This window comes from Poeciliopsis prolifica, unplaced genomic scaffold, assembly GCF_027474105.1.
Source record: "Poeciliopsis prolifica strain line A6 unplaced genomic scaffold, Auburn_PproV2 SCAFFOLD034, whole genome shotgun sequence".
Classification (NCBI taxonomy): Eukaryota; Metazoa; Chordata; class Actinopteri; order Cyprinodontiformes; family Poeciliidae; genus Poeciliopsis; species Poeciliopsis prolifica.
In genome coordinates, this window is record NW_026562409.1 from 822501 (window position 1) to 847160 (window position 24660).

Consider the following 24660-nt stretch of genomic DNA (forward strand, 5'->3'; position numbering starts at 1 on the left):
CATTATTCTGCCACCCTCGTAGTTTCCTTTTTATGAGCAGCTTTAAACGTCTCCACTGTTTTCTCTGCCCTCCTGTTGCTCTTTGCATCTTTTACTGGAAAATATTTTGTTTTAAAATATTTGAGCTTCACACATTAAATCAGAGACATGGTTCTGTTCGTGTAAAATCCAAATAATCCATCAAACTTCTCTTTCCTAATCTGTTTCTTTCTCATTATTTCCTCTCTTTGGAGCCTCAGATGTTTTCTTCCCTCTGCAGCAGGTACCTTCATGTCGTCCTTGCAGGAATAAATCACCATGATTCAAGAAAAAGAATTATTATCGTTCCTTGAATAAATTCTCTCGCCTTTGAAGGAAATGAATGGAGCAAATTCAGTGAAATTAATTTCTGATTATTTCTTAGCATAAATGATCATTTTCCATCCTGAACCCTGAGCAGCTGCTGGGTTTCATCCAGCAGAGAAAGAAGCAGCTTCAGTTCTTCATTTTGTAAAAATCAAGGTTTTCTGTAATGAAAAAAACATTTTGTTGCTTAACTAGCATTTTTTAATGACAGATTTAGTAATGCTCTTGGTGTGTGGGAGTGAGATGTCTTCATTAATAGAAGATCTCTGAAGCATGTTGCACACCTGTCTGCTCACCTGATCCTGGATTAAGAAGGTTTTCATTAATCTGTGATGCTGCAGGATTTCATATTGATCCGATAAATGATGGGCCATTATCACCGATATTGATATTAATACGATATATCATCAAACTTCTGACCTTTAGCTGTTTTTATTGTTTTTCTTTTTTGATGATTTTGTTTAAACCAAAAACAGACCATAAGTAAAGATTTTATGTTTTTACAGAATGTAAAATAATTATATTTATATTTACATGATAAACAGCAAAATAAAACACATTTGTGTGCATTGTTTTGTAATTAAAGTCCAAATATGTATTATTTGAGAAATCAAAGAACATCAAAGCGTCTTCAGAGGTTCTTGGTGCAGCGCCCCCACAGGCCAGGAGGGGAACAGGTTGCTTTTGGACTTTAGTCAGGGTTTGTGTGGTTTCCTCTATCGGTTCTTGGCTCCGTCTCATTCAACACAACAATCCCTCCTCTCGCTCTCTCTTTACCTTTTTAAGTTTTTGTTTTTAAATCTGCTTCCACTTCAGTTGTTCTGCATTTTCTCGGTTTGTTTGTGCAGGGTAAACTCTGCAGACATGAGGTCTGATCAGGTCGGAGCCTTTTAACAGATATTGCTCTGACTTTGTGAGAGCATCTCATTTTCATATAATAAAAACATGTCTGCCAGGCATAATAAATAGACAAAGGCACGTTGTGTTGAGCGTTGCTCTCAAACCAATTTTAGTCTGATTATTGCTTTTAATTGAATCTATGTGCAAATATGTCAACAGGATCATTTTTTCCTGGATATTAGGTTTTTATTAATTCATCCACAGGAGACATAATTAGGATGTTGCTTTCAGGGACTCGACAAAAACAACCCGGTGTTTTTATGAACGCATCCATCATCAAACCGTCTTCCTGCTGCTACATTCATAATCCTTCAGTTTATTTATGATTCTCTGGGTTTCAGCTCAGACCTGCTGGGTTTGGACTGGAATCACACAGAACCCAACAAAATCATAATGAGATTTCAGTCAGAATGTTTTCAGGCGTCTGTCACTTTAAATCAAGCCACGCCCCCAACTCAACTCAAAATGTCTGCAAACTGACGGAGCGTCAGCGCCACGAAAAATTTTAAAAAGGAGCAGAAAAAAAAGTGCAGAAATTATTCAATTAATCTCAGAAATTTTATAGAAAACTTTGGAAATTTGAGTTTCTAAAGTTAAAAAAATGTACTTTTGAAACTTTTATTTATTTATTTTTCCTAAAAACTCATTTACTGACTGTTTCTGGACAGTGGCCCTGATTGGGCCCACTTGATTAAGAATCCCAATAGATACTTAATTATACAACCGCATGTCTTTAAAAAGCAGAAGTGGAGCCTCCTGCACAAACAACAAGAATTCAGCAAGTGGTTTCTGGATGATCATTCATCAACAAAAGTCTTGTGTTTTCCAGCAGCCATTGTACAGCGCACACAGCAGAAAAACCAGCTGACCAAACATACTGGAGCGTTGCACTGGTTGCTAGGTAACAGAGCATTATGACTGGATTATTTGGAGGATTTTGAAAAGACTCTTTTTCTACCAAATATCATCAACTTATTGCCAGAGAAACATATTTGTGTTGTTTCTAGAAGCAGGAAATCCAGATGGAAATAGAAAAAATGACAAAAGTCCATTTTGAAGTTTAGATCCCCGTTGAAAACAATACTGAACTAAAACATTCCTACAGTAAAACACGGCAGTGGCAGCATGATTTTATGTGGTTACTTTTCTTCAGATGCAACTGAAGTTTATTTTTATTTATTTTTTTAATCAATGTGGAGAAAATCTGGAAAATTACAAGATAATGTTTGACCCCAAACATTGAGCTGAAGATGCGAAGATTTTATTTTGGAGTCCAAACATCAAAACTCATCTGAGCAAAGATTTAATGATAATGAGAAGGGAAATTTAAGTCTGGATTCTAGAACCAAATTCAAGATGGCTGCAGCGTGGGTAAATTTAGAGATCCAATCATCTGCTCCCACAGCATGATGCTGCCATGTCAGCATTTACCAAAACCAAAACCTCTCCTTAAAAAATAAAGCTTCAAAATAAAAACCTTCTTCTTCTGAATGATAAAGCTGTAATCTGAAGGAAAGAGTAAAACTATCCAGTTTGGTTTTCCGTTTATCAGCCTCACAGCGCAGTGGGTAAAACCTCCGACAGCGACCCGAAGGTCAGACACAGCCCACCTATTTCCCAGCATGCATCTCTGCATGGTGGCTGTTATTGGCCCACGCAAAGTATCATTCAGCATGGTGGCTTAAAGTTTCCCTCCTAGCATCTAACGCTCGTTCATGGAGACACTGCTGCTGCTGCTTGCTGCAGCTGGTGCTGCTGCTGCTGCAGCTGGTGCTGCTGCTTGCTGCAGCTGGTGCTGCTGCTGCTGCTGCTGCAGCAAGCAGCAGACAGTCCTGCTCCAAACTGGGAGATGATTCTGGTTTCTGAACTGGCTGTGCCAGCAGTGGATGAGTCAGAGGTGAAGGATGACAGGAGGATCAAATAAAACTTCTTCTTAACGAGTCTCCATGGCGACATTCAGCTATTTAATGGTTTCAATGAACAAAAAGAAAAACCAAAGAAACATGGAGAGTTTGAACCAATCAGAGCAGAGAAAACATGCAGAGAAGAGCTGGGCTGAGGATTACAAACTCGCTTCAGTTTTAGCTGAAACTAAGAATCTTCAGTTATTTATAGTTTCCTAGTTTGTTAAATTTAGAAACATCTCAGCTATAATTTAATCTCAGGAGTCTGAAGTTACTCTGATGCGTCCAAACCAGCCGAGATGTTTCTCTGTTGTTCAGGAAGGAAATGGAGATATCTGCTAGCATCCCCTAGTATGCCCCTAGCATCCCCTAGCATCCCCTAGCATCCGCTAGCATCCTCTAGCATCCCCTAGCATTCTCTAGCATCCTCTAGCACCCCTAGCATCCTCTAGCATCCCCTAGCATCCTCTAGCATCCCCTAGCATCCTCTAGCATCCCCTAGCATCATCTAGCATCCTCTAGCATCCCCTAGCATCCGCTAGCATCCGCTAGCATCCTCTAGCATCCCCTAGCATTCTCTAGCATCCTCTAGCACCCCTAGCATCCTCTAGCATCCTATAGCATCCCCTAGCATCCTCTAGCATCCCCTAGCATCCTCTAGCATCCCCTAGCATCCGCTAGCATCCTCTAGCATCCCCTAGCATCTGCTAGCATCCTCTAGCATCCTCTAGCATCCCCTAGCATCCCCTAGCATCCTCTAGCATCCCCTAGCATCATCTAGCATCCTCTAGCATCCCCTAGCATCCGCTAGCATCCCCTAGCATCCTCTAGCATCCCCTAGCATCCGCTAGCATCCTCTAGCATCCTCTAGCATCCCCTAGCATCCCCTAGCATCCTCTAGCATCCCCTAGCATCATCTAGCATCCCCTAGCATCCCCTAGCATCCGCTAGCATCCCCTAGCATCCCCTAGCATCTGCTATCATCCTCTAGCATCCCCTAGCATCCGCTAGCATCCTCTAGCATCCCCTAGCATCCGCTAGCATCCTCTAGCATACCCTAGCATCCGCTAGCATCCTCTAGCATCCCCTAGCATCCGCTAGCATGCCCTAGCATCCGCTAGCATCCTCTAGCATCCTCTAGCATCCTCTAGCATCCCCTAGCATCCCCTAGCATCCTCTAGCATCCCCTAGCATCCCCTAGCATCCTCTAGCATATATTTAGATCAATCTGATTATGTAATCTTTAAACGTTAAATAATTATTTGATCTGTAAACATTTTACCAAAAACTTTTTTACTTTCACTGAAGTTCGTTGAGATTATAACTTGATTCCTCGCAGAAAACAGAATCAAGTTTTAGGATTTTATTTCATAATGTGTGTGTGTGTGTTGATGTGTGTGTGTGTGTGTGTTGATGTGTGTGTGTGTGTGTGTGTGTGTGTGTGTGTGTGTGTTGATGTGTGTGTGTGTGTGTGTGTGTGTTGATGTGTGTGTGTGTGTGTGTGTTGATGTGTGTGTGTGTGTGTGTGTGTTGATGTGTGTGCGTGGGCTTGGGCACCCTTCAAACTGTGGACAGATAGGCACACACACGCCGCTGGTATTCCACCAAGAGTGGGGAGTGTGTCCATGTGTGTGTGTGTGTTGATGTGTGTGTGTGTGTGTGTTGATGTGTGTGTGTGTGTGTTTTCATGTGCGCTGTGTGCTTCTCTCTGCTAAATGAAAGAGCAACGGGTTGCCATGTTCCTCTGATCCCCCCTAGCAGGAGCTGCTGCTCTGATCAGACAAGTGTCTCTCTCTACTGTCTAATTTCCATCATCACCATCATCACCATCATCACCATCATCACCATCATCATCATCACCATCATCACCATCATCATCATCACCATCATCATCATCATCATCATCATCATCACCATCATCACCATCATCATCATCACCATCATCACCATCATCATCATCACCATCATCACCATCATCATCACCATCATCACCATCATCATCATCATCATCATCATCACCATCACCATCATCATCATCACCATCATCATCATCATCATCATCATCATCATCATCATCATCATCACCATCATCATCATCACCATCATCACCATCATCATCATCATCACCATCATCATCATCACCATCATCACCATCATCACCATCATCATCATCATCACCATCACCATCATCACCATCATCATCATCATCATCATCATCATCATCACCATCATCACCATCATCACCATCATCATCACCATCACCATCACCATCATCATCATCATCATCATCATCACCATCATCACCATCATCACCATCATCATCATCACCATCACCATCATCATCATCATCATCATCATCACCATCATCATCATCATCATCATCACCATCATCACCATCATCACCATCATCACCATCACCATCATCACCATCATCATCATCATCATCATCACCATCATCACCATCATCACCATCATCATCATCACCATCATCACCATCATCACCATCATCATCATCACCATCATCACCATCATCACCATCATCATCATCCTCATCATCACCATCATCATCATCACCATCATCATCATCATCATCATCATCATCATCATCGTTTCTCTGCTGCTGCGGTTCAAAGGTCAAGCTGAAGTCTCTCAGAAAGTCTGATCTGTTGATTCGATCTGAACTCTGGGTTTTATTCTGTGAACAGTTTTAATCTTTAAAATGGTCGATCAGTATTTGAATGTGATTTACGACTTGTTAAATAAATCTTCTGTAAAAGCTTTTCATCTCATGTTTTTATGTCATTTATCTTCATACAGCCTGATAACTTTGGCAGAATATTATATTCCTCATGTTTTTATTTATCTGAGAAACAAAAAAAATTACAACAAAAGCAACAAAAACTGAACAATTTGAAGAGTTCCTTAAGAGATTAGGATCCAGATTAAAACCATTTCAGATTAATTTAAATTATTCTGGAACAAAATTGTTGCTTCTTAATATGAAAGAAATTAACAGAAAATTGTGGAGCATATTGTTTAAAAAGCATCAGCTTCCAGTGAAAGATGGAAAACTTGAAATGACAACAAACTCCTGCAGAAACATTTGATGAAACAACTTTGAGTTCATGATTCACGTTTTTCATTTAACATCCTATTCAGTATTTTTGGCACCAAGACTTAACAATAAGCAGTTTCAACTGATTTCTATAAAGATTTACTGGACTTTCACAAACAAACAGGAGCTGAGTGGGAAGAGCTGGGTTTTCATCAGTTGATCAGCAGCAGATCTGATCAGGGAACAATGAACAGGTGAGGCTGATTAAGGACCTGAGTAACAGCTGCGAGGAGGAAATGATCCAGAAACCATGAAACACGACAGAGAGACGGAGGAGAAATTACCAGCAAATTACCGTCAAAATGAAGCAGCGAAACAAACGACACAATTCAGTTCAGCTCGATTAGCAGCAAAGCACTTCAAAAAACAGAAATCATTTCAACTCAGTTCTACATGTTTCAGTTAATAATAGTGATCAATTAGTGTACTAATATCAGTTTGTAAGTTTAAAAAGTTTTTCTGTTTGGAAATCCAGCAGAGCTCTGAGTTGTTGACCCACAGCATCACTCCTCCTGACCAGCAGGGGGCCACAGAGGAGAGGAAACACTGTAAGGGGAAGAAAGTTCGTTTGAAGAAATGATGATCTTCCTGTTGGAGAGGCTGGGCGATGTTTCCACTTCCTGTTGGAGAGGCTGGGCGATGTTTCTACTTCCTGTTGGAGAGGCTGGACGATGTTTCTACTTCCTGTTTGAGAGGCTGGAAGATGTTTCTACTTCCTGTTGGAGAGGCTGGCTGATGTTTCTACTTCCTGTTTGAGAGGCTGGATGATGTTTCCACTTCCTGTTGGAGAGGCTGGACGATGTTTCCACTTCCTGTTGGAGAGGCTGGACGATGTTTCTACTTCCTGTTTGAGAGGCTGGATGATGTTTCCACTTCCTGTTGGAGAGGCTGGACGATGTTTCTACTTCCTGTTGGAGAGGCTGGACGATGTTTCTACTTCCTGTTGGAGAGGCTGGACGATGTTTCTACTTCCTGTTAGAGAGGCTGGACGATGTTTCCACTTCCTGTTGGAGAGGCTGGACGATGTTTCCACTTCCTGTTAGAGAGGCTGGCTGATGTTTCTACTTCCTGTTAGAGAGGCTGGACGATGTTTCCACTTCCTGTTGGAGAGGCTGGACGATGTTTCCACTTCCTGTTAGAGAGGCTGGCTGATGTTTCCACTTCCTGTTGGAGAGGCTGGCTGATGTTTCTACTTCCTGTTTGAGAGGCTGGATGATGTTTCCACTTCCTGTTGGAAAGGCTGGACGATGTTTCCACTTCCTGTTGGAGAGGCTGGACGATGTTTCTACTTCCTGTTAGAGAGGCTGGATGATGTTTCCACTTCCTGTTGGAGAGGCTGGACGATGTTTCTACTTCCTGTTGGAGAGGCTGGACGATGTTTCTACTTCCTGTTAGAGAGGCTGGACGATTTTCACTTCCTATTAGAGAGGCTGGACGATGTTTCCACTTCCTGTTGGAGAGGCTGGACGATGTTTCTACTTCCTGTTAGAGAGGCTGGACGATGTTTCCACTTCCTGTTGGAGAGGCTGGACGATGTTTCCACTTCCTGTTAGAGAGGCTGGACGATGTTTCCACTTCCTGTTAGAGAGGCTGGACGATGTTTCCACTTCCTGTTGGAGAGGCTGGACGATGTTTCTACTTCCTGTTGGAGAGGCTGGACGATGTTTCCACTTCCTGTTAGAGAGGCTGGACGATGTTTCCACTTCCTGTTGGAGAGGCTGGACGATGTTTCCACTTCCTGATGGAGAGGCTGGACGATGTTTCCACTTCCTGTTGGAGAGGCTGGACGATGTTTCCACTTCCTGTTGGAGAGGCTGGACGATGTTTCCACTTCCTGATGGAGAGGCTGGACGATGTTTCCACTTCCTGTTGGAGGAACTCTGCTCTGCAGACAGAGGCCGTTAGAATCTGAGTGAATCTTTGATTGAGATAAAACATGCGGAGCAGAGCGCCGACCCCGCTGACGTCACAGGAAGTTAATTCCCCTCCTGCATGGCTAATCACGTCAGCGCTGCAGGAGCAGAACGGAGACGTGACCCCGGGACTCTGAGGTCAACACGGCTGACAGCTCAGGTCCAGTGCGGTGGCGCCGCCGCCTTCTGGGTCTGCTTGAGCAAAAACACATTCATTAATGTTAGCTTGCGGCGCAGAGCTCGAATTATTCCTAAATGAACAGAAGAAATGAACAAACCAGGCAGCAATTAAACAGACTGTTCAATAAATTGGAATATTATTGAAACTTTATTCCAGAAAATCAATCAATGAAATGAAACATTAATTGTTACATCAATTCCACCCAGACTGATGTGTTCAAGCCTTTATTTCTGTTATTTGTGACAACAAATTAAAACATTTTTAATATCATTACCTTCCTAACATATTTTTTTGACAAAAGTAATTAGTATATAGTTTACTATTTAGCTGACATTAATGCTATTAATCACAGAAACTGTAGAAATTGCAGCATCGTTTGCAGCATTTTTTCATGACTTTGATGTGAGTTTTGGTGACGGATCGACTCAAATTATTCTGAAGGAAAATCTGAACATCTGAAGGCTTCAGACTCAGATTTCCTCGAGTTTTTCTGCAGGATCCTCTGTTATAAAGTCTGATAATCAACTTTAATATTTTTGTGCTGTTTTGTGCAGGTGACCCAAATTAAAGCTGCACAAATTTCAGGACAAATGTTAATTTTATGCATTTCATCTTCTTTCCTGTTTTCATCACGTTTCGTTCCTTCCATCAGCAGATATGATTTAATACTAGAAGGACATGTTTTATCACTTTTACATATTTTATTCCTGCAGCCTGAAACAAACAGCCGTTCAGAACCTTTTCCTTCTGCAACCACTGATGGATCATCATTTGAAACCGAAAAAAGAGAATGAATTAAAACTCAAATGATGAACTGGATACGTTTATATTTATATATAGTTTGTTATTGTTTGTTTTCCATCTATCTTTGTTTTTAGTCTGGTTTTGATATTTCTTAAATAGTTTTGATGTATTTTCTGAGTGTTTTCCTAAACCTTTTTCAAATCTGACAAAATCATCATCGTCAAACGTTTGTGCAGCAAAAGATTCATTGTAAAAATATTGAAGAAGCTTCTGGAGGTCATCAGAGGTCACCATTAATATTAACACAAATGTAGTTTGACTTGAAGAAGGTGGCTGGTTGACCTTTCATGACCTCTGGACAATTTTATTAATATCTTTAACATTTTTGGCACAAAAGAAACTTTTTGCAGCACAAACGTTTGACACAGTTTTTGTTTGATTTGAAGCGGGTGGAGCCGACCTTTAACCTCAACATTTCTGCCCCAGAGTTCCTGGAAGCTGGAATCCCTTTTCAGGGAGAAACCGTCTGAAACCTGTTGCTGTAAAACGTTTCACTAACAGCTTTACTCTGCTGCCTGGACGAAAGACCAACTGAACAAAAGTTCTGATAGGAGAGAAATGAAAGGGATGCAGAACTGAAACCAGATTATTTTCCTCCTGCAGCTACGATTTGTTTCATGAACAGCTTCTGTTATTAAGCTAAGAACTCCAGATCCATTCATTTTAAAGTGATAAAGTTAATGACATCATCTTTATGACTCATGAAGTTCATCCTGATGAGTCGCTGCCCACCCTCTGCTGTAAATAGATCTGCGATCCTAAAGCGCTCTGATCTCAAGGCAACCGCATCATGGATGCCAGGTCACCGTGGCAACGCGACGACATGGGCCTTGAATGAGTTTTGTGATGTAAAGTCAACTTTTCACCAGAGGGAGTTTTGTGCTGCAGCCGGAGGCGGATCGCGCCGACATCATGGTGACCAGGCTCATTTTGATTTTCAAAGCTTTTATAAAACAAAAGAACAAAATCAATGAAACAGCATAAATAGAAACAGGAGAGTAAGTTCAACAGATTAGTAAAATTCAACATTTACTGGTAATTTCTAATAAATGTGACTTATAGTTACACATGTCTGTAAAATGACTCATTACTCATTTCTGCTCAACAATAACGAAGCATCAGAATGAAAAGAGCTGCAGAGAAAGCAGAAATATTTTTACTGACGCACAGAAAGATGTTTTTGTTGCTCTAAATAATAAGTGACATTGAAAAAGGCAGAAATATTTCAGAGACATCATTTCTTCATTTGGAGAGTTTTTCTCTTTTCTGTCTCTTTGTGATCTTCCTGCTCATCTCTTCCTGGCTGTTTCTGAACTTCAGAGCCGCCGGACTCGGTTCTGGATCCGCCGTAACGAGCTGCTGGGCCTGGAGCCGCGGAACACAGAGTCCCTCATTACGGACACAACAGACGGACCGGTACCAGAACCGAGCAGCTGCAGCTGTAACGAGCCTCAGGACGGCCAGCGGCCATGAAGGTCAACAATTAGAGCCGCCGGCGGCCATGTTGGCGGCGGACATGTTGGCGGCGGCCATGTTGGCGCCCGTGTTGGCGGCGGCCATGTTGGTGGTGGCCATGTTGGTGGCGACCATGTTGGCGGTGGACATGTTGGCGGCGGACATGTTGGCGCCCATGTTGGCGGCGGCCATGTTGGCGGCAGACATGTTGGTGGCGGACATATTGGCGGCCATGTTGGCGGCGGACATGTTGGTGGAGGCCATGTTGGCGGCGGACATGTTGGCGGCGGCCATGTTGGCGCCCGTGTTGGCGGCGGACATGTTGGTGGTGGCCATGTTGGTGGTGGCCATGTTGGCGGCGGACATGTTGGCAGCGGACATGTTGGCGGCGGACATGTTGGCGCCCATGTTGGCGCCCATGTTGGCGGCCATGTTGGTGGCGGCCATGTTGGTGGCGGCCATGTTGGCGGCAGACATGTTGGCGGCGGCCATGTTGGCGGCGGCCATGTTGGTGGTGGCCATGTTGGCGGCAGACATGTTGGCGGCGGCCATGTTGGCGGCGGCCATGTTGGTGGCCATGTTGGCGGCGGACATGTTGGCGCTCATGTTGGCGCCCATGTTGGCGGCCATGTTGGCGGCGGACATGTTGACGGCGGACATGTTGGCGGCGGACATGTTGGCGGCATGTTGGCGGCGGCCATGTTGGCGGCGGCCATGTTGGTGGTGGCCATGTTGGCGGCAGACATGTTGGCGGCGGCCATGTTGGCCACGGCCGGTTTGAAATGATGTGTCTCTACTGCTTCATAGTTTAACTTTAATACCCAGAATCCTTACATTTCGGGTAATTTCAGGGTTTTGATGTTTTGAACTCTGACCTTCTTTTTGTCTCGTTGTTACCATGGTTACTGGTTTAGCTAAATCCATCCTGGTTTTTCTCTTCATCGTTCTGAGCAAGTCGATAAAATCTGAGATGAAAACCAATAAATCCAGCTGCAGCTTTTAGTGAAGCTCGACTAAAACATTCATTTATGGTTTTATTTTCTTGTTGCATCTTCATCCAGTTTGATTCCTTTAAACTATAAAATCCTTTGAATCGTTCGTGTCGCTCTGCAAACTTTCAGAAAACCAAACCTGGAACTCTTACGATTTTTATATATTCCTTCATTTTTACTTTATAATATGGTTTGAAAATAACAGAACCAGTGATTTACAGCCAAGCTGAATCAAAAGTGAATAAGAAATAAAGTGAAACTTATTGATCTTTATCTTCTAAATCATGAGCGCCCCCTCCTGGTGCTGCCCTGGGTAACAGCCGTATATTAATGTGTGTATTATTTATTTTGCAGAAAATAATTGTAGATATTTACAGACTCACTGAAGCTGCCTCAGCATGGCGGTTAATCACGAGCTGATTGGTCAGGAAAACGTTTCCTTTAAAGTTAAATGAGGAAACAAAGTCACACTACTAAAAGTAGCTCTGACCTTTAACCTCACACCCCCTCAGCACCTAAAGTCTATTTAAGGTTTTATTACTGCTCCTCCCCAGCTGGCTTTATTTATAGAGGATAATCATTTTCAGAAAGTGATATCATCATTACTCATATTTTGATGAGCGAATCTGTTGAGGTCAACGCCGCCGCCGCCACGCCGCCGCCATGCCGCCGCCATGCCGCCGCCGCCGCCGCCGCCATGCCGCCGCCACGCCGCCGCCGGATCGTTCATCAGTTTCCCCCTGAATCCTAAATTAGAGACGAGGTTTGAGTCACTAATAACACATGGGTCACACAAATCATGAGCAAAACTCTGAATCAGGACCAATAAACCAGAATAAACCAGAATAAACCAGAACTTCTGCTTTACTGTGATTTTACTCAGGAAAATATGCAAATTCTCATGTATGGAATATTTGTGTATATTAATGTTTTTGAAGTGTAATGAAGTAATTTCACAGATTGAATCTAGATTAATCTAGATTAGGATTATGAAGCAGCTCACATTAATCAATGTTCTCCATAAAAGATCAGCAGCATAATTGAACTAATTAATCCAGAATAATCTGCATTATTACACATCAATAAAATCAAGTAAAAAATCTGATGATTTTTTTATGATCCAGTTATTAAATCATCTAAAGTTTTTATTTGAAATTCAGCCTTCAGTAAAGTTTATTCATTAAACAGAAATTAAAGCAGATTTTAGTCTCATGTTTTTAAAGTTCATCATTAATAAAATCTGCTGTTCAGGAAAAGTTCTGATCCAGAAAGTCTCAGTTTGACTTCAGGAGAAAAAACATTTGAAAAACTTCTGGATTATTCTTGAAATTAAACCACAAAGATGGGAAAAAGAAGTTTCACTTTAATCCAAAATAAAAGCCAGAGAGTTGGCAAACCAGCAGTTCTTCTTTTTGTCTCATAATCTGGATTAAATATGAAGTGGAACAGAATAAACACACCATCATGAGGGAGATATGTCTGTGTTTTCCTTTAAGAAGCGACCAGAAGCTGAAATTTGTTTGCTTTGCAGAGCGAAGCCTCAACTGGATGGAACTGAAAGCAACTCGGTTTCCTTCCTGCAGAGAAAATGACAACAAACAGAAAACAAGATGGCGTCCGTCCCGTCAGAAAGAACCCGGCAGCAGAAACACGTCCTGCCTGCAGCCGCCTGCTCAGACCCGCAACGTCTGCAAATTCAATGAAACATTCAAGTTCATCCAGTTACGAGATGAATTATCCAGATTCAGTTCATCAGAAAAAGGTTTTTCAGTAAAATCAGAAGAATTGATGTTTGGTTGATAATCTGGACTGCAAAACGTTTGGTGAGCGAATGTGAAGCACGGTGGTGGCAGCGTCATGCTGCAGTGATGCGGCTCTTTAGCAGTGAACAGATGTGATGCTTCCAAACACTCACTGATCAAAGTCCATCTTTTATTGTGAAAATTGATCAGCGTAATGATTGAAGGAAAACGGTCAAATCTTCATGAACTGAAGCTGGAGGTCAAAGTTCGGTTTAATTTGGGAATTCTGGGATGTTGGTCATCATGTGGAGAATAACAGCATCGCGTCGAACACATGGAAGCATGTTCAGAACAGGCTTCATCTTCTTTATGGCGGTTAGAAGTGAGTTAGCGCCACCTAGTGGATCAGAGGATGAAAGTATTTAACACAGATTTTAAAACTAAAGATAAATAACTAATAATAATAAAACTACATTTTCTGTTAATTTCATAATCGAACGTGACAACAAACGTCTGACCAATCACAACCCGGCTCATTGGCTTGACTCTACGTATTTCCGGTGAACTTTGACCCCGGTGAAGTTCGTGTTCAGCTCGGTTTTCGTCCATGAACTCAATAAAAAATTAAAATGAGTTCAAATCTGTTCCGGTTGAGTCTGTCTTTATTTGGTGTTTTCCGTTTTGTTTTGATGTTTTCCGTTTTGTTTTGATGTTTTCCGTTTTGTTTTGATGTTTTCCATTTTGTTTTGATGTTTTCCGTTTTGTTTTGATGTTTTCCGTTTTGTTTTGATGTTTTCCGTTTTGTTTTGATGTTTTCCGTTTGTTTTGATGTTTTCCGTTTTGTTTTGATGTTTTCCGTTTTGTTTGATGTTTTCCGTTTTGTTTTGATGTTTTCGTTTTGTTTTGATGTTTTTGTTTTGTTTTGATGTTTCCGTTTTGTTTTGATGTTTCCGTTTTGTTTTGATGTTTTCCGTTTTGTTTTGATGTTTTGTTTTGTTTTGATGTTTTTGTTTTGTTTTGATGTTTTTGTTTTGTTTTGATGTTTTTGTTTTGTTTTGATGTTTTCCGTTTTGTTTTGATGTTTTCCGTTTTGTTTTGATGTTTTCCGTTTTGTTTTGATGTTTTCCGTTTTGTTTTGATGTTTCCGTTTTGTTTTGATGTTTTCCGTTTTGTTTTGATGTTTCCATTTTGTTTTGATGTTTCCGTTTTGTTTTGATGTTTTCCGTTTTGTTTTGATGTTTTCCGTTTTGTTTTGATGTTTTCCGTTTTGTTTTGATGTTTTTGTTTTGTTTTGATGTTTTCCGTTTTGTTTTGATGTTTTTGTTTTGTTTTGATGTTTTTGTTTTGTTTTGATGTTTTCCGTTTTGTTTTGATGTTTTTGTTTTGTTTTGATGTTTTTGTTTTGTTTTGATGTTTTCCGTTTTGTTTTGATGTTTTCTGCGCATGTGTACCGTTTTCATGGTGACGTCAGAACGTCCTGTAAAATGGAGGCAGATATTTTTAATCGATTCTGAATTGTAGTAAATAATAATCGCAATTCTCATTAGCAAAGTTTTTTTTTTACTCCTTTCCACTATATCCAATTATTCAGGCATGGATCTGACTAAAAGGTAAAGATCTGACTGACCTTTGACCTCTGAGAGGTGAAAGAGTGAATGCAGAGCAGTGAAACCTGAAGAGACACCAAACAAAAAAACACATTTCTAGGAACAAAGATATGAAGGAAGAGGAGCAAAGAGTGAACCAGGTATGGAAGTACATTAGTGACAAACAGAAAAACAACCAAAACAATCAAATTAAAATCCAAGAGCAAAAAATATTAAATTCTCCTTTTAAAATCTGGTCTGTTCTGAATATTTTTCAACTTCCTGATAATAAATATTGACAGCTGGTTAAAGAAGAAGTTTCTGATGTGATGATTGTACGGTAAGATTTTTCTCTTTGCGTCATCAGAGCGTGGGTTTCTCTGCAGCAGCAGCAGCAGCAGCAGCTGCAGCGCCGGCCCTTTTTTCCGCTCTGACTCGTCGCTGGGCTTCCTGTGCCTCCGCCAGTCGCTCTGCACTCCAACATGGCCATCAGCAGAAAAGACAGCTTCCTCTGGGGCAAAGGTACGCAGCATACAGCTTTTCACCTCAACCTGGGTAAAAATGCCTTGGCTGCAGGTTTTTCCACGGTTTGTCTGCTTCCAGCTAATGATGATGATGATGATGATGATGATGATGATGATGATGATTTTTACAGGTTTCAGGTGTAGTTTTGGAAACTTCTCTCATTTTAAAGTTTCTGTTTTATTGTGACTTTTGGATCTCATTAATGGTTCAGTTCGTCCAGAAAGAGGCCGAGTCTCAGGTCTCTGGTCTGAGCGCCGGTGATGAGGTTCGCTGCAGACCAGCAGTGTATGTGTGTGTGTGTGTGTGTGTGTGTGTGTGTGTGTGTGTGTGTGTGTGTGTGTGTGTGTGAGAAGGTCGTCCAGCTTTGAATCCTTTCTGCCCCCCACAGCGCCACCGAGGCTCCGACTGGCTGACAGGAGGCAGAGCGACCGCAGCGGCCAACTTGAGCTGCTGGACGACCTGCAGGTACCCAACCTGTCGTTAAAACACACACACACACACACACACACACACACACACACACACACACACACACACACACACACACACACACACACACACACACACACGCACGCCCACACACACACACACACACACACACACACACACACACACACACACACACACACACACACACACACACACACACACACACACACACACACACACACACACACACACACACACACACACACACACACACACACGCACGCACACACGCCCACACACACACACACACACAGGAACAAATCATTGTATTATTTCTGACTGAGGATCAGAAGCAGCTGCAGGTTTTCACATCGTTTCCATTTTTCCCTCAGAAGCTGAAACTGGATCTGACTGATGGAGCCGCCGGATCCGGCAACCCGGACCTGAAGCGCCACAGGTGAGGCTCCGCTCAGGTGGATCCCGGTCCAATCGGGTCCAACCAGACTTTCTTCAGCTGAGTTCTGCTTACTGTGTCAACTTGAACTATTTTTAATCAGAAACCATTTTCAGCTTTTCTTCACTTCCTTCTCTAGCTGCAGTTTTTCCTCCTGAAGAATCGAACGCTCAGTGACGCTTCGTAAAGCTTTCAGGTCCTAAAATAGTTTCAGGCTCAGTTTTAATTCTCTCGGCCTCTCTGACCTGTGCTGGTTTCTGCCTGCTGGCTCAGAGTCAGTCGGTTTGAGGCGTCAGAGGAAAGAAAAGCTGTTGAATTATTTTCAGATGACTGTTGACCCGTTTCTGTACTTCCTCTTGCTTTTGTTGCTGCGTCCAGCGGTTGACGGTAAATGCTGCCAAAACCAAACACACTTTCCTGCAAACTGAACCTCAGACTGCAGAGAAAATGAAAGATCATCTGATGAATGAGACTCAGTTAAACCTGCAGGACGGAGCTGGATTAAAATCGAACACATTCAGTGAACAACATGCATTTACTTTATTTAGCTCAGAGTCTGTGGTTCATCTTCTCTCCTTGTATGCAACTTTGTTTAAATTAAAAATGCAAATTGAACTTGTTTTTTTTAGGTTAACATGAAGCAAATAATGAAAAAAGTTCATTTCTTGACTTTGATTCTCTTGTTCTAGTAAAAGTGTGGTGAGGAACAGGAAGTTTCTACGAGGGAAAAAGAAATTCAACATGGACCCAAAAGTGGTGAGTTTTTATTTTTCTGCACATCCAGTGGCTGTGGGGCTCCCCACATCTCCAGAGGTCAGAGGTCACTGACCTGCAGCAGAACTCCAGAGGATTTTACATTCATCACATCAATGGGATTTTTCTGCTTCGTTTGTCTCAGTTCAGTTGAAATCAAACCTGATGGTTTTAATGGTTTACTGCAAAAACATTAAATCTCACCAAGTGTTTATGTCTAGCTTCTGCTGCAAACGTCTCATTACAGTATAAATAAGACAACACTGAGTGAGAAGCAGCTTTTCAGCAAGTTGTCGGAGATTATTGAAGATTATTGACGTCAGTAATTATTGATTACAAAGTCAGCAGGTTATTCCACTTATAAAATATTCAAATTATTTTATTTCAAGTGAGACATATACAACAATATATATACAACAACAAACAAGACAAATATTTTCATCAATATTAAGGAATCATTGACACAAACCTATTTCTGCTGAAAGTGACTTCTGAGTTTCTAGTTTACTGAAACATTTCCACTGGTAACTAAACCAGACGTCTTGGTAAGATGGAGATTTTTCGGTGCAGCAGCTCAGTGTGTGATGCAGTAACGGAGCTGCCTGCAGAGAAAAGCCACATCCTGTTCCTCACCGAGCCGCAGAGGCGCTCTGAGTTTTACTGACACCATTCAAAATGGAGAAGTGATCAATTCGCTCTGCTTCTCTGCTGAAGCAGCACGTCTGGTGGCCGTGACTCAAAAAGATGAAGAAGGAAACCTTTAAGATGTGAGACGTGATGCTTCTGGTTGATAAGAGCAGCAGATGAGGCGCCCTGATGCCAGGGTGTGATGTCATTTCCTGTGAAACACTGTTTTCCTGCAGGGCGTCGGCTACCTGGTGGAACACGGCATCCTGGAGTGGCGAGCCGAATCAGTGGCAGAGTTCCTCTACAAGGAGGAGGGGCTTAACAAGACCGCCATCGGCAACTTCCTGGGAGAACGGTACGCCAGGCCAAAGGTCAAAACGAAGGTCAAAACAGGAAGTTCACTGGAGGAGAGCAGCATGAACCATCCAATCAGCTTTATTGATTAAAACTTTCAAAACCAAAGAGCGGCACAGTCAAAGTAAAAACATAAAAAAAGGTTTTATTCTACCTAGAAATATTGTTTTATTGAGCAAAAACAAATATTTGACTGTAGAAATGATCAGGAATCAAAAAAAGAAACTTAATTAAAATAATAAAAAATATTACTTCATAAAATAGGATGAATAAAAATGTATTAATTAATAAAATAAGTTCAACTATGTCAAATAATAAAGTACAGCAAATTAATTACAATTTTTCTATAAAGTTAGCCAAGGTAAATTTAAAGAAAAAAAATAAAAGGAAAATATTCAGAAATTCAAATGAAACAAAATAATAAAATCTGAAAAGCATACTTAAAAATAAATATTTAAATTTTGTATGAATTGTTTCAGGCAAAATCAGGCAAAAAGGTTCAGTCTGAAACAGTTTTTACTAATATTATTTATGCTCATGTTGTTATTATTCTGATTTTCAATTCATCTTGAAGGCATCATCACCATGGCATCGATTTTGCATTGTTACATTTTCTATTTTTCACAAACTTTAAAGCACCAATGAGAGGACAGGAAACTTTTGGGGGCAGGACCAAAAATGGGCGGAGCTACTGCAGCAGCATTTAGCCACACCCCCTGGCTCCACCCACAAGTCGATCCTTTCAGTTTGAAATTCTGTAGTGTGAATTTGTTCCTCTAATTTGTTTAGTTTTTCTGAGATCATAAATGAAATGAAGGGTTTGGAAGTTTACTCTGCAGGTTGTTGTTGAAGTCGATCTGATTGGCTGTGAATGTCACACAGGGAGGAAATGCACCTGAAGGTCCTGAAGGCATTCGTGGCTCTGCATGAGTTCTCCGACCTGAATCTGGTCCAGGCGCTGAGGTTTGTGACAACGGGATGAAATATTCATTTTATTTAAATTTATTCCGTTTTTCTCAGTATAAATGATTCTCAGTTTTTACCAGCGTTGGCTTCTCTTGATGTGTGTTTGAATAAATCTGCTGCCAGGCAGTTTCTGTGGAGCTTCCGGCTCCCAGGTGAAGCGCAGAAGATCGACCGGATGATGGAGGCGTTCGCGGCGCGTTACTGCGACTGTAACCCTGGAGTGTTCCAGTCCACAGGTACGACTCACCGTCCAATAGAAACGCTCTGCTGCTTCACCGTCCAATAGAAACGCTCTGCTGCTTCACCGTCCAATAGAAACGCTCTGCTGCTTCACCGTCCAATAGAAACGCTCTGCTGCTTCACCGTCCAATAGAAACGCTCTGCTTCACCGTCCAATAGAAACGCTCTGCTGCTTCACCGTCCAATAGAAACAGAGAGCCTGAAACCTCTAGGCTAATTGATTCCTCACTGCCTTCTGCACATAGCCTTTACTTTGAATAGACCATTGCGGCTGTACAGTTGAGGCAGCAATAACAGAGCAGCGCTGCGGTTTCTCTTCCAGACACCTGCTACATCCTGTCTTTTGCAGTCATCATGCTCAACACCAGCCTGCACAACCCCAACGTGAAAGACAAGCCCAACCTGCAGCGCTTCGTCTGCATGAACCGAGGAATCAACAATGGCGCCGACCTTCCCGTCGACCTCCTCACGGTCCGCTCACTTCCGCCGTCACGGCTCAGAGCACAGCCTTCCTGTTGGTCCCTCCTGCCTTCAGGGGGCGCTGCAGTCTCAGTTTGATCCACACTGACCCGTTCCCTTCAGCCTTACTGAAATAAGCACTTTGAATTCCCCTGTTACTGAAAATGTGCCTCATAAATAAAATCACCAACCTATGACTACAATAGTTAGAATTATGACAATAAATATGCTAAAAGGAAATTGATTCTGGACACATTTGATCAACAGCTGAGGTGTTTTTCTGGTGGGATTAAATTTGGTGAATTTCATAAAACAATAAAAGTATTTTCTAACTTCTCCTCCATCTGTTCCTCCAGAAACTTTACACCAGCATCCGCAGCGAACCCTTCAAGATCCCCGAGGACGACGGCAACGACCTCACCCTGACCTTCTTCAACCCGGACCGCGAGGGCTGGCTGCTGAAGATGGGTGAGTCTGACGCACCGGCGAAGCGCCTCGCTGTGCCGCCGCCGCGTTTCTGACCGTGATTGTTGTCTTGTGGCTCCAGGCGGCCGCGTCAAGACGTGGAAACGCCGCTGGTTCATCCTGACAGACAGCTGCCTCTACTACTTCCAGTACACAACGGTGAGTTTCTGCTTCCAGCAGCAGCTGCTGTGTGTGTGTGTGTGTGACTGTGTGTGTGTGTGTGACTGTGTGTGTGTGTGTGTGTGTATGTGTGACTGTGTGTGTGTGTGTGTGACTGTGTGTGTGTGTGTGTGTGTGACTGTGACTGTGTGTGTGTGTGTGTGTGTGTGTGTGTGTGTGTGTGTGTGTGTGTGTGACTGTGTGTGTGTGTGTGTGTGTGTATCTGGGTGTGTGTGTGTGTGTGTGTGTGTGTGTGTGTGTGACTGTGACTGTGTGTGTGTGTGTGTGTGTGTGTGTGTGTATCTGGGTGTGTGTGTGTGTGTGTGACTGTGACTGTGTGTGTGTGTGTGTGTGTGTGTGTGTATCTGGGTGTGTGTGTGTGTGTGTGTGTGTGTATCTGGGTGTGTGTGTGTGTGTGTGTGTGTGTCTGTGTGTGTGTGTGTGTGTGTGTGTGTGTGTGTTGTGTCTGTGTGTGTGTGTGACGTTTGGTTTGCCCTGCAGGACAAAGACCCGATCGGGATCATCCCTCTGGAGAATCTCTGTGTCAGAAAGCTGCAGGATTCCAGCAAACCGGTAGAGAAACAAACGTCCAACATCAAACTGACCCAAAACATGTCGGCTAAACCTGATTTACCTCTGATTACGGTTCCTCTGTTTCCACCAGTTCTGTCTGGAGCTGTACAGCCCCAAAGGTCAGAAGGTCAAAGCCTGTAAGACGGAGAACAAAGGCCGAGTGGTGCAGGGGAAACACCAGTTCTACCGGCTGAATGCTGCCAGCGAGGAGGAGAGAGACGACTGGATCAGCGCCATCAGGTGAGGCACAGGTCACACACACACACACACACACACACACACACACACACACACACACACACACACACACACACACACAGGTCACACACACACACACACACACACACACACACACACACACACACACAGAGTCCTACCATCCTCCTCTGACTGAAACCGATCAAGTAACTATTAATAATATTAATAAAAATTGTTCATTATTATTATTATTATTATTATTTATTTATTTATTATTATTATTGCTCTTATTATGTATTTTCTGACTCTTAAATATCTGATTAAATAAAATTAGTTTTTCTCAGATTATGAATGAACTCAAACGATGGAGATTCATGCTGATTTATTTCTTTTAAATAAGGAAAAAATCTAAATAATGAGAATAAAATCAGAATCTTCTTTCTCATAATATTACAAGATTAAAGCTGAAATTTTTTTTTTGCTTTTCAAAAAATACACTTTAATTGCAGTTAAATAAAAATAATTCTTTAATTATTTTCTATTATTGGATAAAAGATAAATGTGGGTATTTTTAAAAAGTCAACATAAACAGGAAGTTTGGATTAGATCAAAACTTTAGTTCAGATTAAAAGTCCAGTTTGTTGCCAAAATGTCCGAATTTAAACAAACTGCAAGTTTTGACTTTTGCAGAATCATCACAAACATTTAATGTTTCAGATAATTTAACAATTACTTTTTGTATTTCCTCAGGTGATTTGATCTTAAAATGAGTTTCATGACCTTAAATAATAAATGGAGCAACAGGAGAAACGCAGATCAGTGAAGGTAGAAAATGTTGATAATCACGTTGATAAAATCCGTTTTTTTCCAGGGCGAGCATCACCAAGGATCCGTTTTACGATTTGGTGTCGATGAGGAAGAGGAAGGTGATCAGGAATGTTTCTTCGTCGGACTGAAGCTTCAGGAACGTTTCACAGAAACATTTGGAAGCAGAGAGACAAAGAGGAACCAAGACCAGAACTGAAGAGTCCAAGTCACTTCTGCAAACTGCAGACAGATGGTTCCTGGAAGACGGCGTTAGCGTTAGCAGCATTAGCGTTAGCAGCTTTACCGTTAGCAGCATTAGCGTTAGCATTAGCGCCGTTAGTGTTAGTGGCTTTAGCATTAGCAGGGTTACATTAAACTGACCTCTTTCTCTCCGTGTGAAGGAAATGAACTAAAATGATCACAAAGAAGCTTAGAAAGAAAGAAGCGACGGACAAAATGCAGCGAAGATCCGCAGCTGGAAGCTAAAGGACAAAAACAGAAAAGATGCTGAACGTTGACAGAAAAGTCACCAAGATGCAAAACATGGATGTTCAATGTTTCCACAAAACACAGAAAGTAACAAAAACAGAAATTAAATACCAATAAAGAAGTGAACAGTGATTACAGAGAATGAAGCTACATTTAGCTACTTAACAGTCTGAATATAGAAACACAATAGAAACAATAAAACGTCTTTAAATAACAAGCTGTCAAATATTCTACACATCTGGCTGATTATTTATTCAGTCTGTAACATTTCTTTATACGTCTAATAGAGCTAAAATCTTCTCAACATGTTTAATTTATGAATCGTAGAATGTGTAGTTTGTAATGTTTGTGTTTAATGTGTAATTTAATGATCATCAAACTTAGAGAATAAAGTTTATTTTTTCTCAAAGCGGTTCCCCTTTTCTCCACCAGATGGCGCCGCAGCACCGCCACGTTGAACTGAACTGAAACATGAATTTCTGCTGAAATCTGACTTTTATTTTCTATTTTAACTGAAGTGAAGATGAAGAGAAATCATGAGTACTGGTTTTACTGGGATTAGAAAAGTCCAGTAATTAGAAATGAATGTTTTCCATCCATCTTGTTGCTCCACGTTTCATTTGACTCCAGTGGGAAGGAATCAGTTTTTCCTCCTGGATCTGAAATCATTTGAGTTCATTTCTCATTGCTCCTCATGTACTCACTCAAAAAACATTAAATAATGAAAAAATCACCTTATTTACGTCTTTAAATGCAGATAAAACTATATTTTTCCTCCTGTTCTGGGTGAAATCAGACGCTCTTCCCTTCCTGCTCTGGTTTGTCTTTTTCTATATTTTTGGAGCCTTTCTTTGCACATCCTCCGAATCTACAAATTATGGATCTGGTCAACCGGTCTCTCAGTTCAATTGGTCAAATTGTCTCTGCAGTGTGTCCCTGCCTCCTGTCCTGCAGGGACACACACCCGGCGTGATTCGCCCTGAATTTATTCACGGTTACAGGATTCCTGCTGTTTGTGGCCGACATCGCGTTGAGGACAGAGACGTAGGTTGGACATGAGGACAGAGACGCAGGTTGGACATGAGGACAGAGACACAGGTTGGACGTGAGGACAGAGACGCAGGTTGGACGTGAGGACAGAGACGCAGGTTGGACGTGAGGACAGAGATGCAGGTTGGACGTGAGGACAGAGATGCAGGTTGGACGTGAGGACAGAGATGCAGGTTGGACATGAGGACAGAGACACAGGTTGGACGTGAGGACAGAGACGCAGGTTGGACGTGAGGACAGAGACACAGGTTGGACGTGAGGACAGAGACGCAGGTTGGACGTGAGGACAGAGACGCAGGTTGGACGTGAGGACAGAGATGCAGGTTGGACATGAGGACAGAGACGCAGGTTGGACGTGAGGACAGAGACGCAGGTTGGACATGAGGACAGAGACGCAGGTTGGACGTGAGGACAGAGACGCAGGTTGGACATGAGGACAGAGACACAGGTTGGACGTGAGGACAGAGACACAGGTTGGACATGAAATGGATCTGGGAGAAACTGCTGGTTTCAACTGAGACGAATCAGAGACTTTAGAAAAGATTACAAGTTTTTTTATTACTTCAGTTGTCTTTGACATTAAACAAGAGTTTAAATGATATGTTTGTTGTTATTTTTAAATATATAACCTGACATGTCTTAGATGTTTTTTATTCATTTTTCTGTTTTTTGGATGGCAGCTTCATGGAAAACTGCAGAAAGCTCAATTTGCTGTTTTCTTCATAATATTCTTTGTTCCTTTATAATTAAATTTACTGAAGAAAAGTAAAACTCAGGATAAATCTGATCATTTTCAGATTCTTGATGCTCATATTTTCATTGATTGAAGGACGTGGAGAAAGTTTTAGTCAAAGTTTTTTGTCTTTTATTCATTTTCTGTCATAAAGTTGTGATCATTTCAACTCCATGTGCTGCTACACTCACATCGTTCAGTAACACCGACTGCACTACACACACTGATCACCTTCCAGTCTCCACAGCAACCAGGTGTAGCATAACACACCAGGTAAAGTTTAGGCTCCAGAGGAAATGATGGAAAATACTGACCAGTGGAATAATTTAAAATAAACTACAAAATGTAAAAGTGTCGGCTGAATCTGCCCAGCCGGAGTTTGGCTTCAGAGGTTTTCTGTTCAGAAACGGTTCGTCTGTCGCAGCTCATGAAACGTTTCCGT

General features: G+C 41.9%; 3 protein-coding genes across 4 annotated transcripts in view; 1 reads left to right on the forward strand and 2 right to left on the reverse strand.

The window, feature by feature from the left end:
- Positions 1-299, reverse strand: part of sstr3 (somatostatin receptor 3) — a 15899-nt gene extending 15600 nt beyond the window's left edge. Inside the window, exon 1 of the mRNA XM_055051884.1 lies at positions 267-299. Coding sequence (XP_054907859.1) covers positions 267-299 — 33 coding nt within the window. The remainder of the gene's footprint in view (positions 1-266) is intronic.
- A 10339-nt stretch (positions 300-10638) lies between these two features.
- LOC129373801 (uncharacterized protein in mobD 3'region-like) lies at positions 10639-11292 on the reverse strand. Its single transcript, XM_055051885.1, has one exon. It carries the CDS (start codon positions 11290-11292, stop codon positions 10639-10641), a length of 654 nt encoding a protein of 217 aa, XP_054907860.1.
- A 3453-nt stretch (positions 11293-14745) lies between these two features.
- On the forward strand, positions 14746-23168 carry LOC129373776 (cytohesin-2-like). 2 transcript variants are annotated; one of them, XM_055051859.1, is made up of 14 exons: positions 14746-15098; positions 15305-15459; positions 15851-15927; positions 16284-16348; positions 17035-17101; positions 17962-18080; positions 18962-19042; positions 19169-19281; positions 19608-19756; positions 20101-20212; positions 20292-20368; positions 20870-20941; positions 21033-21181; positions 22011-23168. In XM_055051859.1, exons 2-14 carry the CDS (start codon positions 15420-15422, stop codon positions 22093-22095), a joined length of 1206 nt encoding a protein of 401 aa, XP_054907834.1. In that variant the 5' UTR covers positions 14746-15098; positions 15305-15419; the 3' UTR covers positions 22096-23168. The 2 variants fall into 2 exon arrangements, with proteins under 2 accessions (XP_054907834.1, XP_054907835.1); XM_055051860.1 differs by having other exon boundaries at positions 15324-15459.
- Positions 23169-24660: the final 1492 nt, after the last annotated feature.

Coding starts and splice junctions, on each gene's coding strand:
- LOC129373801 (XM_055051885.1), bottom strand. CDS start 11,292: ATGTCCGCCGCCAACATGTCCGCCGTCAACATGTCCGCCGCCAACATG.
- LOC129373776 (XM_055051859.1), top strand. CDS start 15,420: ATGGCCATCAGCAGAAAAGACAGCTTCCTCTGGGGCAAAG. Junction 19,282..19,607: donor TGGAGTGTTCCAGTCCACAG/GTACGACTCACC, acceptor TTTCTCTTCCAG/ACACCTGCTACATCCTGTCT. Junction 20,942..21,032: donor TGCAGGATTCCAGCAAACCG/GTAGAGAAACAA, acceptor TGTTTCCACCAG/TTCTGTCTGGAGCTGTACAG.